Below are 13,614 nucleotides of genomic sequence, written 5' to 3' on the forward strand. Positions count from 1 at the left end.
CTCAGTCACTGCTTTCTTGCTAAAGTATAGCTTTCTAAGGCACTGTGCCTCACTCATAGGTAGCCATGCCTGCGATGGTACACACAGTGGATGGCATAGCAAGTGGGTGTAGACAATACACTGCTGGTGCCATCTGACCTCTGACAGCCTGTGCTTGTTCAGCTTCCCCTGCCAAGTTCAGTGCCTAAGACTATGGAAAAGGTTCCGATGCAAACGGCTGCTCCTGCAGGACTGCCCAGCGATGTTACCATTAAGGACACCCCTTCTAACGAAGGCTGCTGTGCTCCCTGAGCGTACAAAATCGGCCTTCCATTCACAGCAATGTCGAGCGTGGCGTGCAGCGACCGCGGACTTGCAAACAACCGTGTCCGCGACAGGAATTCTCAGCCTCTCCCCTGCTTGCGCGTCCGCTGTTGTCCTGGCAACAGCTGAACACAGTGTGAACATCAAAGAGAGTTCAGCACTTGGGAAATAGGGACGCTGCAAGATTACCTTCAAACTGCACCTTCAGGTGGGGCCGTATTAACAGACCAGAAGGTGCATTCATTTCCCACGGGCAATTTTTAATAAACCTCTATAATAGCTGAAGCCTGGACCTGGAGTAGGGAACATGGTGTAACGATTCGTGGGAAATGCTAATATAAGTTTGCACATGTCTTGTTCTTGATGTAATTCACTGACTGCTCTGGGGTGTGATTATGATCTTAGGTACAAATATGGAGAAAGGAATTGAAGGAGACTGGAAGCAGCACGCACGAATGGGCTGGGAGAGACTTCAACAATACATCATCAGCAGCAAGCAACTCAAGATTGGTAAACAACTTCCAGCTCTTTGGTTGATGCAAGCTTTAAAATGAAACTTTATCAAAAGCGCACATACAACGCGGGCTAATTTTCAGGTCTGTGCTCACTATTTTTCATGTACGTTCAGCCAGTTGCCCCAAATTACCAGGGGTGTTAAACTGTGTAGCAGTATAATGATCACTGGCAAAACCAACCACTGTGAATACCGCGCATTATGTCGCCTTTTACAGGGCAAACATTGCATCTGCTGCAAGTGCTTCCACTGGCAGGAGCTGGGTGAGTGGGGGCCATAAATGGGCGAGTTCGCACATTGGTGAACCCCTGGATGATTCGTGCGCTGTGCAACTTCGTACATTTTTGCACAGAATGTGCCAGAACTTCATTAGATAGTGAAATACAATGCAAATAGGGCATAATGAGGCAGTCCATGATGTTTCCAGTTTCTTCCTGATTCCCACCCAGTGTTAAATCTGTTCCTTTAAAACGAGTTAAAGCCCAGCTGGGAAGTGATCTCTTAAAGAGGCATTGTGACGTTTTCTCCCCACCAGACTTTCAATTGCAAAACATGAGCTTCCTTCCAGGATTAAGAAGTATGTGAGGGAGATCAACCGGCACCAGAGGCAAATTGTTCTCACCTGCCATTATATGATCAACCGAATCTGCAGGCCCCACCACTCCTACCTGGCAATGGCCAAGAACAACTATCTCTGCAGGCCCCACCACTCCTAGCAATGGCCAAGAACAACTACGTCTGCAGGCCCCGCCACTCCTACCTGGCAATGGCCAAGAACAACTATCTCTGCAGGACCCACCACTCCTACCTGGCAATGGCCAAGAACAACTACCTCTGCAGGCCCCGGCACTCCTACCTGGCAATGGCCAAGAACAACTATCTCTGCAGGCCCCACCACTCCTACCTGGCAATGGCCAAGAACAACTATCTCTGCAGGCCCCACCACTCCTACCTGGCAATGGCCAAGATCAACAACGTCTGCAGGCCCCGCCACTCCTACCTGGCAATGGCCAAGATCAACAACGTCTGCAGGCCCCGCCACTCCTACCTGGCAATGGCCAAGAACAACTACCTCTGCAGGCCCCGCCACTCCTACCTGGCAATGGCCAAGAGCAAGTACCTCTGCAGGCCCTGGCACTCCTGCCTGGCAATGGCCAAGAGCAAGTACCTCTGCAGGCCCCGGCACTCCTGCCTGGCAATGGCCAAGAGCAAGTACCTCTGCAGGCCCCGGCACTCCTGCCTGGCAATGGCCAAGAGCAAGTACCTCTGCAGGCCCCGGCACTCCTACCTGGCAATGGCCAAGAGCAAGTACCTCTGCAGGCCCCGCCACTCCTACCTGGCAATGGCCAAGAGCAAGTACCTCTGCAGGCCCCGGCACTCCTGCCTGGCAATGGCCAAGAGCAAGTACCTCTGCAGGCCCCGGCACTCCTGCCTGGCAATGGCCAAGAGCAAGTACCTCTGCAGTCCCCGGCACTCCTACCTGGCAATGGCCAAGAGCAAGTACCTCTGCAGGCCCCGGCACTCCTACCTGGCAATGGCCAAGAGCAAGTACCTCTGCAGGCCCCGCCACTCCTACCTGGCAATGGCCAAGAGCAACTACCTCTGCAGGCCCCGCCACTCCTACCTGGCAATGGCCAAGAGCAAGTACCTCTGCAGGCCCCGGCACTCCTACCTGGCAATGGCCAAGAACAACTACCTCTGCAGTCCCCGGGCACTCCTACCTGGCAATGGCCAAGAACAACTACCTCTGCAGGCCCCGGCACTCCTGCCTGGCAATGGCCAAGAGCAAGTACCTCTGCAGGCCCCGGCACTCCTGCCTGGCAATGGCCAAGAGCAAGTACCTCTGCAGGCCCCGGCACTCCTGCCTGGCAATGGCCAAGAGCAAGTACCTCTGCAGGCTCCGGCACTCCTGCCTGACAATGGCCAAGAGCAAGTACCTCTGCAGGCCCCGGCACTCCTGCCTGGCAATGGCCAAGAGCAAGTACCTCTGCAGGCTCCGGCACTCCTGCCTGGCAATGGCCAAGAGCAAGTACCTCTGCAGGCCCCGGCACTCCTGCCTGGCAATGGCCAAGAACAACTGCCTCTGCAGGCTCCGGCACTCCTGCCTGGCAATGGCCAACAGCAAGTACCTCTGCAGGCCCCGGCACTCCTACCTGGCAATGGCCAAGAGCAACTACCTCTGCAGGCCCCGGCACTCCTGCCTGGCAATGGCCAAGAGCAAATACCTCTGCAGTCCCTGGCACTCCTGCCTGGCAATGGCCAAGAGCAAGTACCTCTGCAGGCCCCGGCAATCCTGCCTGGCAATGGCCAAGAGCAAGTACCTCTGCAGGCCCCAGCACTCCTGCCTGGCAATGGCCAAGAGCAAGTACCTCTGCAGTCCCCGGGCACTCCTACCTGGCAATGGCCAAGAGCAAGTACCTCTGCAGGCCCCGGCACTCCTGCCTGGCAATGGCCAAGAGCAAGTACCTCTGCAGGCCCCGGCACTCCTGCCTGGCAATGGCCAAGAGCAAGTACCTCTGCAGGCCCCGGCACTCCTGCCTGGCAATGGCCAAGAGCAACTACCTCTGCAGGCCCCGGCACTCCTGCCTGGCAATGGCCAAGAGCAAGTACCTCTGCAGGCCCCGGCACTCCTGCCTGGCAATGGCCAAGAGCAAGTACCTCTGCAGGCCCTGGGCACTCCTGCCTGGCAATGGCCAAGAGCAAGTACCTCTGCAGTCCCCGGCACTCCTGCCTGGCAATGGCCAAGAGCAAGTACCTCTGCAGTCCCCGGCACTCCTACCTGGCAATGGCCAAGAGCAAGTACCTCTGCAGGCCCCGGCACTCCTACCTGACAATGGCCAAGAGCAACTACCTCTGCAGGCCCCGGCACTCCTGCCTGGCAATGGCCAAGAGCAACTACCTCTGCAGGCCCCGGCACTCCTACCTGGCAATGGCCAACAGCAAGTACCTCTGCAGTCCCCGGCACTCCTACCTGGCAATGGCCAAGAGCAAGTACCTCTGCAGGCCCCGGCACTCCTGCCTGGCAATGGCAAAGAACAACTACCTCTGCAGTCCCCGGCACTCCTACCTGGCAATGGCCAAGAACAACTACCTCTGCAGGCCCCGGCACTCCTACCTGGCAATGGCCAAGAGCAACCATCTCTGCAGGCCCCGGCACTCCTACCTGGCAATGGCCAAGAGCAACTACCTCTGCAGGCCCCGGCACTCCTACCTGGCAATGGCCAAGAGCAAGTACCTCTGCAGGCCCCGGCACTCCTGCCTGGCAATGGCCAAGAGCAAATACCTCTGCAGTCCCTGGCACTCCTGCCTGGCAATGGCCAAGAGCAAGTACCTCTGCAGGCCCCGGCAATCCTGCCTGGCAATGGCCAAGAGCAAGTACCTCTGCAGGCCCCAGCACTCCTGCCTGGCAATGGCCAAGAGCAAGTACCTCTGCAGGCCCCGGCACTCCTACCTGGCAATGGCCAAGAGCAAGTACCTCTGCAGGCCCCGGCACTCCTGCCTGGCAATGGCCAAGAGCAAGTACCTCTGCAGGCCCCGGCACTCCTGCCTGGCAATGGCCAAGAGCAAGTACCTCTGCAGGCCCCGGCACTCCTGCCTGGCAATGGCCAAGAGCAACTACCTCTGCAGGCCCCGGCACTCCTGCCTGGCAATGGCCAAGAGCAACTACCTCTGCAGGCCCCGGCACTCCTGCCTGGCAATGGCCAAGAGCAAGTACCTCTGCAGTCCCCGGCACTCCTACCTGGCAATGGCCAAGAGCAAGTACCTCTGCAGGCCCCGGCACTCCTGCCTGACAATGGCCAAGAGCAAGTACCTCTGCAGTCCCCGGCACTCCTGCCTGGCAATGGCCTAGTGCAAGTACCTCTGCAGTCCCCGGCACTCCTACCTGGCAATGGCCAAGAGCAAGTACCTCTGCAGTCCCCGGCACTCCTACCTGGCAATGGCCAAGAGCAAGTACCTCTGCAGTCCCCGGCACTCCTACCTGGCAATGGCCAAGAGCAAGTACCTCTGCAGTCCCCGGCACTCCTACCTGGCAATGGCCAAGAGCAAGTACCTCTGCAGGCCCCGGCACTCCTGCCTGACAATGGCCAAGAGCAAGTACCTCTGCAGTCCCCGGCACTCCTGCCTGGCAATGGCCAAGTGCAAGTACCTCTGCAGTCCCCGGCACTCCTACCTGGCAATGGCCAAGTGCAAGTACCTCTGCAGTCCCCGGCACTCCTGCCTGGCAATGGCCAAGTGCAAGTACCTCTGCAGGCTCCGGCACTCCTACCTGGCAATGGCCAAGAGTAAGTACCTCTGCAGGCCCCGGGAACTCCTGCCTGGCAATGGCCAAGAGCAAGTACCTCTGCAGGCCCCGGCACGCTTGCCTGACAATGGCCAAGAGCAAGTACCTCTGCAGGCCCTGGCACTCCTGCCTGGCAATGGCCAAGAGCAAGTACCTCTGCAGGCCCTGGCACGCTTGCCTGACAATGGCCAACAGCAACTACCTCTGCAGGCTCCAGGTTTGCAAAAGGCAGTTGCAGACTGGCACCATCACTGCAAGACCAACAGTCAACCTCCTTGGGATGGCACTGCCACTGGCAGTCAAGATTACCTCCCTCCCTCCACTGTTGTGCCTCTGCCTCCTTTCAGGCTGTCATAGGAATTATCTGCAGTATCAAACAATGCGTTATTTACAGAGGTAGCAAACAAATGGCAGATACGGTGCTCAGCAGGGAAGTAGTGTCATCTTCTTTCCCACTAAATATCAAAAACAGCATGCCACAACCGCCCAGTTTCACCATATTATTGCATTTCACAAGGTACAGGGGGTAGCAGATAACATCTATGTGGTCATCTGGATTGCATGTTCTAGCTCCTTCTCTGGTAGCACCACTTGGTCTTCCACATCTTTGCACTGTACTCGCCCAGTACTACCTCCTTCAGCTCACTAACAGTATCCTGCAAGCAGCCTGCTAGTGACCCACAACAAGCCAGCATCTCACAATCCCCTGCGTTCCTCTCACCTGTGCTGATGCTTGTAACTTTTGGTAAGAAGAAGTCAGGGTACTGTGAGGTGCTCCCTTGTTCTGGGCCACAGGCAGGCTGCTCTTTCTGGCCTACAATTCCAGAAAAGGATCATCTATTACAATCCTGGCTCCGAGAAAAAGCTTCAAACATATTTCCATTGCAAGGCACTGTGGCTGGTGGTTTTATGAGTGTGTGTGCACCTGTGTATGCGCATGAGAGAGAAAGAGGGAGAGAGAGGATGGAGTTTGCACATTCTCCCCGTGTTTGCGTGGGTTTTCTCCGGGTGCTCCGGTTTCCTCCCACAGTCCAAAGATGTGCGGGTTAGGTTGATTGGCCATGATAAAAAAAAAGTTGGCCCTTAGTGTTAGGGGGGATTAAATACGTGGGGTTACGGGGTTATGGCTTGGGTGGGATGGCTGTCGGTGTAGGGACCGGGTGCTAGGGTTTGGATGATCAGCCATGATCTCGTTGAATGGCGGAGCAGGCTTGAAGGGCCGAATGGCCTACTCCTGCTCCTATCTTCTATGTTTCTATGTTTTCTATGTAGAGGGAGAAAGGACCAATCATAAGAACAGGATGGTATTAGCCCTAAGCTTTGGGGAGGCCTTCAGCTTCACTGTTCCCTCTGCCCTTAGCATTCTTATAACAGCAGCAGCTTGTATTTATATAGTGCCTTTTATGTAGACACGCATCACAAGGCACTTTGATGGAAACAAACAATAAAAAGGAATGGGCACTGAGCCATGGTGGGTGTGTTAAGAGATACGACTGTAAGCTTGGCTGAAAAATGGATTTTAAGAAGGTTTTTAAAGGATGAGAGAAAGGTAGAGAGGTTTAATGAGAGTGTTCTAAAAAGTCAAGCCAAAGCACATGAAGGCTCTGCCACCAACAATGGAGTGAAGAGAAGGGTGCAGAGAAGTCCAGAATAGGAGGATGGTAGGCCCTAGAATGGAAAGTAAAGTTGGAGGAGATTGCAGAGTCAGGTTAGGGCAATAGATTTAATGAAAAGAATGAGGATTTTAAATTCATGACACTGGGAGACATGGAGCTAATGTAGGTCAGTGACAATGCGAGTGATGGACAAGGGGGACCTAGTGCAGGATAAGGAATTCACTGCTGAGTTTTGGACAAATTAGACAGGGAAGATGGTAAACAGTATTTTATAGAAATTGAGTCAAAAGATGGCAAAACAGTGGTTAAATGTTTTGGCTGTGGTGGGAGTGAAGTAGAGGCAGAGGCCGGCAATGTTGTGGAGGTGGAAGTTAGCAGTTTTGGATAGAATATGGGATTTGAAACTCAGCTCTGGGCTGAACTGGATGCCAAGATTTCACATGGCCTGATTCAGCCTGAGTGAGTGGCCAGGAATGCAGTTGGAATCAGTGGCAAGTGAGCAGACTCTATGGCAGTGACAGAAAACAGTGGCTTTGATTTTGCTGATGTTTTAATTTGAGGAAATTTTGACTCGTAGATGACTTAAAGGCAAGGATGCCTAGGGTAGTCTCCTTAAAGGGCTTGTCATTTTTGGGCACTCCTCCAATTCAGGTCCATTTCCTATTAGCATAGGAAAAATTCAGTAAAACTGCAATACAGGAAGAAAGCCTTGCTAAGCAGGTGCACAAGTTGGAGATAATATGGGCTATAAGATTATCATCCCAATTCTCAGGCCCACACACCTATCTACCGAGGCTCAGCTGTGGGAATGTAGCTTCACTGAATTTGTTCTTATGTGCAATTTTGTCCTGTAAACAGAAAGTGAGTCTTGAGATGCTGTGAAAGGGACAGCAGGCCTGAACTTTTTCACCTCAGGCTCTTTTAGGCTGGCAGCATGGACATCAGCAACATGAGTCAGTCTGCAGCCCACATATGCACTAAGCAGGTGACTGATGCATTGTTTGCAAGAGCAAGCATTCATATAATTTTCCTCATGGGCAACAGCCAACAGCAGAAGAGAGCCATTGGATTCTTTCAACTGGGAAGATTTTGCAAAGTCCAGGGTGCAAATGTAGCCTTACCTATACCTGCAAAGTCCTTGAACATATTGTCGCCTCATGGACTTCTTTGTCATTAAGATTGAGACCATCCACTCAGCTGCCTCTATCGCTTCCCTCCCTTCCCCAAGCCCCAAAAGTGCAAGGCAGGAGACCAGGAATATCCCATGCAGCTGTGGCTCATGATCTCTCTGCACCATCCATGGATAGCAGCAGTGTACAGATTTAATGACGTGCATGTGTTCTACAGGAGTTGTCACTGATTCTATTCCTTTGACAGATCCTCTGGTACAGTTTCATGAATCATTCTGTGTGCTGCATAACTTTGATCTTCAGTGAGGAGTCCGTATAGATCAGCTGCAGCAAGAGGCCGCACAGTGTCACCAGGGAGAGGTCATTAAAGAGTTGTAGAAACCAGAGGATACAGGTGCACAAGAACCTTTGCCATTTGGCAATGTCTCAAATGACAGCATCAGTTAATCACGGCATTGACTCCCTCCAGCCTTCCCTGCCCTGGATAAATCACCAGCCTCTACATTTGCACAGCAAACCTAGTAATCTGACAGCCACAACACTCCTCTCAAATGTACATGTATTTCCACAGGCATACACATGAAACTGAACTCATAATTTGAAGACGCTTGAGTTGCAATATCAAAAATGTGATGCGTCTATGATGTACAATAGGTTACAGCTAAGAGCTGCCATATTAATGAGGTACAAGGGGGCTTTCCTGACCATCCCACCTCATTTTCTTCCCTCAGCACCGGAAAGGTACTCATATTAAAGAACAGGCAGTAAAAACAACAGGACTCAAAGCAAGTCCTTTTTATTTTTTATGGGGCAGGGATCAGTGCTGTAGCCCTTCTGATTACTATTTTTGGACAGCAGACAGAAGACTTTGATGCCGGTGGCCATTCCTGCTGCTGCAAGCCTCTCAGGTCTGCAGCAGCACTTATTTTCCCTTCCCCACTTCCATGTGTTAGGCCCTGCCAGGGAGCGGGCCTGTGGCAAGGGAGTGTCTGACCTATGTAAATGACTTGGACCCAAGCCTACAGCAGGCTGAGGTCATTGTAGTCAGATCACACTTCAGGCATTTTCTGCCTGCCTGGCAGCCAGTGCAGAGGACAGATAAATTGGTCCCGATGACTCTCAAGGGCTGAAAGTAAAGACTGTATTTGTAAGTTAAATAAGCAACAAAAACAGGCCAGTGGTTAACTAATCAACAGTTCAGAATTACCATTGAGGTATTTTTGACACATTTATCTACTTGTGAAAAGAATATACTTAGGCCTAGAAATTCAGTATAGCCAGTTTTGGGGCGCTAACGTTAGCGCCCGCCCCAAAGTTGCGCCCCCTTCGCGGAAATTCAGTCGCTTCGCCCTAAGAGGTTGCTGGAGCGCTAAAACAGGCGTTGCACGACTATCTTCAGGCGCTAAGCTGTCAGGCCGGAGCGCAACCCCCGAGCTCGGGCGCAGCGCAGGTGCGGGGAGCTGGTGATTGACGGCAGACACTCTGGTGCCAGTGAGCTCTTAAAGGGGAAGGGTGCATGTGTTTTTTTCAAAGGCCGAGTCTGAGAGGGAGGAGGAGGAGGAGGACGGAAACACAAATACACCTTTTACAACAACACACTGGACCCTTCCACACAACACATGCAGAGTGCCTTTTAGAGAAGTGCCCTTTAATTTGCACTCCCCGGGGCCCGCGTCGGCTGTGTTGCGTTCCATTTTACAAACGCTCTGGACGCCAGCCGCACAATGGGGTGGTCCGACTGAAGTTTGGAATCGGGGCGCGCAAAGGGCGTTGCACGTGGATGTGACGTCATTTTCTGCGCGCGCAGCCGGGCGGGCGCTAAACTTTGCGCCGGCGCTAAGGGTCAACTTAATTTGGGGCGAGGCGCAAACTGCACTGCGCCCGGGCGCTACACGCATAGCGCCCGAAATTCACTTCTCTTAAGGCGTTAACTGCTGGCACAACCAACTGAATTTCTAGGCCTTATTATCTCCATTAACCACTAATGCTTGATTGGAAAATGTTACATTATTATAGTTTTTACAACATTAATTAATTTTAATCTGCCACGGTGATAATTTTCATCATTATTAGGAGTATCCATTGGTGCTACAGAGTCTCCTGACAATTTCAATGTACACTGGAATTGAACTGGAAGTAGAGTGGAATGAAAGAATGCTAGCGGTAACAGCACTGTTTACAGATGTGCATTTTAGCCTCAATACGAATCTTTTTTTTATTCGTTCATGGGATGTGGGCGTCGCTGGCATTTATTGCCTATCCCTAATTGCCCTTGAGAAGGTGGTGGTGAGCCTCCTTCTTGAACCGCTGCAGTCCATGATATTCTTTGTAGCGGTTTGGTACAACTGAGTGACTTGCTAGGTCATTTCAGAGGGTGGTTAAGAGTCAACCACATTGCTGTGGGTCTGGAGTCACATATAGGCCAGACCAGGTAAGGACGGCAGATTTCCTTCCCTAAAGGACATTAGTGAGCCAGATGGATTTTTACGACAGTTTCATGGTCACCATGACACTAGCTTTTTATTCCAGATTTATTTAATTAACTGAATTTAAATTCCCCAGCTGCTGTGGTGGGATTTGAACTCACATCTCTGGATCATTAGTCCAGGCCTCTGGATCACTAGTACAGTAACATAACCACCATGCTACTGTACCCCTATTCTAGCCTATGCAAGTAGTTCATCCAATTTCATACCAGGATTGACACCTATAATGTACCATGTTCATCACCAAAATGACCAATGCTGGGGATGATGCAATGCAGGTGCTACAGTGAAACGGATGCCACCTAAAGAACTCAGATCAAACTTATAGCATGTGAGTGAGTCAGGAAGAGGTGGTATTCCCACAGCTGTCTCAATTCAATGTAACGGAGTGCAAAAGGCAAAGCTGAAGCGTTTGCAACCATCTTCAGCCAGAAGTGCCGAGTGGATGATCCATATCGGCCTCCTCCTGAGGTCCCCATCACCACAGAAGCCAGTCTTCAGCCAATTCGATTCACTCCACATGATATCAAGAAACGGCTGAGCGCACTGGATACAGCAAAGGCTGTGGGCCCCGACAACATCTCAGCTGTCATACTGAAGACTTGTGTTCCAGAACTAGCCGCGCCTCTAGCCAAGCTGTTCCAGTACAGCTATAACACTGGCATCTATCCGACAATGTTGAAAACTGCCCAGTTATGTCCTGTCCACAAAAAGCAGGACCAATCCAATCTAGCCAATTACCGCCCCATCAGTCTACTCAATCATCAGCAAAGTGATGGAAGGTGTCGTCGATAGTGCTATCAAGCAACACTTACTCACCAATAACCTGATCAATGATGCCCAGTTTGGGTTCCGCCAGGAACACTCAGCTCCAGAACTCATTACAGTCTTGGTCCAAACATGAACAAAGGGGCTGAATTTCAGAGGTGAGGTGAGAGTGACTGCCCTTGACATTTGACCGAGTGTGGCATCAAGGAGCCCTAGTAAAACTGAAGTCAATGGGAATCGGGGGGAAAACTCTCCACTGGCTGGGGTCATATCTAGCACAAAGGAAGATGGTTGTGGTGGTTGGAGGTCAATCATCACAGCCCCAGGACATTGCTGCAGAAGTTCCTCAGGGCAGTGTTCTAGGCCCAACCATCTTCAGCTGCTTCATCAATGACCTTCCCTCCATCATAAGGTCAGAAGTGGGGATGTTTGCTAATGACCGCACAGTGTTCAGTGCCATTCGCAACTCCTCAGATAATGAAGCAGTCCATGCCCACATGCAGCAAGACCTGGACGACATTCAGGTTTGGGCTGATAAGTGGCAGGTAACATTCGCGCCACAGGAGTGCCAGGCAATGACTATCTCCAACAAGCGAGCGTCTAACCACCGCCCCTTGACATTCAATGGCATTATCATTGCCGAATCCCCACCATCAATATTCTGGGGTCACCATGGACCAGAAACTTAAATGGACCAGCCTCACAAATACTGTGGCAACAAGAGCAGGTCAGAGGTTGGGTATTCTGCGGAGAGTGCCTCACCACCTGACTCCCCAAAGCCTTTCCACCATCTACAAGGCACAAGTCAGGAGTGTGATGGAATACTTTCCACTTGACTGGATAAGTGCAGCTCCAACAACACTCAAGAAGCTCGACACCATCCAGGACAAAGCAGTCCACTTGATTGGCACCCCATCCACCATTTTAAACATTCACTCCCTCCACCATCGGCGTACCGTGGCTGCAGTGTGTGCCATCTACAAGATACACTGCAGCAACTTGCCAAGGCTTCTTTGGCAGCGCCTCCCAAACCCGTGACCTCTACCACCTAGAAGGACAAGAGCAGCAGGCGCATGGGAACACCACCACCTCCAAGTTCTACTCCAAGTCACACACCACCCTGACTTGGAAGTATATTGCCGTTCCTTCATCATTGCTGGGTCAAATTCCTGGAACTCCCTCTCTATCAGCACTGTGGGAGTACCTTCACCACACAGACTGCAGCGATTCAAGAAGGCGGCTCACCACCAACTTCTCAAGGGCAATTAGGGATCGGCAATAAATGCTGGCCTTGCCAGCGACATCCACATCCCATGAACGAATATTAAAAAAATAATGGAATAGTTTCAGGAAACACTGGCCTACATACCTAAATCCCACACTGAAATCTTTGGCCCAGAATTCAGCCTTGGGCCGAAAATGTGAGACTTCTGTAGGTGTTTGGATTGGAGAGTGAACAAAGGCTACTGTACAAAGACTACTGTGCAACAAGGAAATACACATTCAGACAAGAGATGTCAGTACAATGACATAAAATCACATGTTGGTGTCTTTGCTATACAGCTGTGAAGGTTAGCATTTTGGAGTGTGATTTCTATTGAAGTGTAGACAGGATGCAGTGGGCTGCCACCATGAGAGGCAACTTAGCTTCCAGAGCACAGGTTAATAGGTACCCCATCAAGTTTGAACTAAGAGCTGGATGTCAGCTTGTACCTGTCTGGAACAGTAAAGAAAAAAACAAACTCCGCAGTTATATATAAAGAGGGATTTTTTTTTGCAGTTATACAGACAATGGCATTCTGTGTTACTATGACTAAAATGCATTATCGCTCGACCTCTGCAGCTTTCAACAAGGTTAGCCTCACATCCTCCTTCATCGCTCATCTATGTGGAAGACCGTGATATCCCCTTGTATGATTCCATTCCTACCTGTTAATAAAGGCAGCGCATTTCCTACTATTGCTTCTCCATCCTATACCTGGTTGATCACCTGCAGTGAGCTGCAAGGTTCCTGCCTTGGCCCCTTCCTATTACTTAACCATATGTTCTCCCCTCGGTAACATCATCTGTATGCATGAGGGCAGCTTTCATACATATGCCTAACAATACCCAGCTTTCCCTCTCCAAGATCACCCTTGATTTCACAGGTGTCCAATTACCTGTCCAATGCCAAGTCATGGATGAGCCAGAACTTTCTGCAACTCAACATTGGCAACAAGACTGAACCCATCCTGTTGGCTCCCATCAGAAACTCAATGCTTTAGCCTAAGATCCCATCTCCCTTACTGGGTGCTTAGCCAACAACATGCAACTCTGGTGTACTACTTGACCAAGAATTAATCAGTGTTTTAATCCACCTCCCCTCAAGAAAAAAGCTGACATATGATTATCTCTAATAATCAGGAAAAGTTTGTTCCTGTTTTCTAATAGTTTTATCTCTCCTGGCAGGAGTGAGGTCAGTTTTCCCACTGGACCCCCTTTCTAGATTAGCATTTTAGAGTTAACAGTTCAAGCA

The 13,614-nt window shown here is 51.1% G+C and overlaps 1 protein-coding gene across 1 annotated transcript in view; it reads left to right on the forward strand.

The window, feature by feature from the left end:
* The first annotated feature begins 210 nt into the window (after positions 1 to 210).
* The window catches only part of LOC147109479 (uncharacterized), a 51,038-nt gene continuing 37,634 nt past the window's right edge, over positions 211 to 13,614 (forward strand). Inside the window, exon 1 of the mRNA XM_086004206.1 lies at positions 211 to 813. Within this exon, the coding sequence (XP_085860332.1) occupies positions 699 to 813 (115 nt within the window). The 5' untranslated portion in view covers positions 211 to 698. The remainder of the gene's footprint in view (positions 814 to 13,614) is intronic.

Source organism: Somniosus microcephalus, chromosome 12 (assembly GCF_052327205.1).
Source record: "Somniosus microcephalus isolate GS21.2 chromosome 12, FLI_Smic_1.0, whole genome shotgun sequence".
Taxonomy (NCBI): Eukaryota; Metazoa; Chordata; class Chondrichthyes; order Squaliformes; family Somniosidae; genus Somniosus; species Somniosus microcephalus.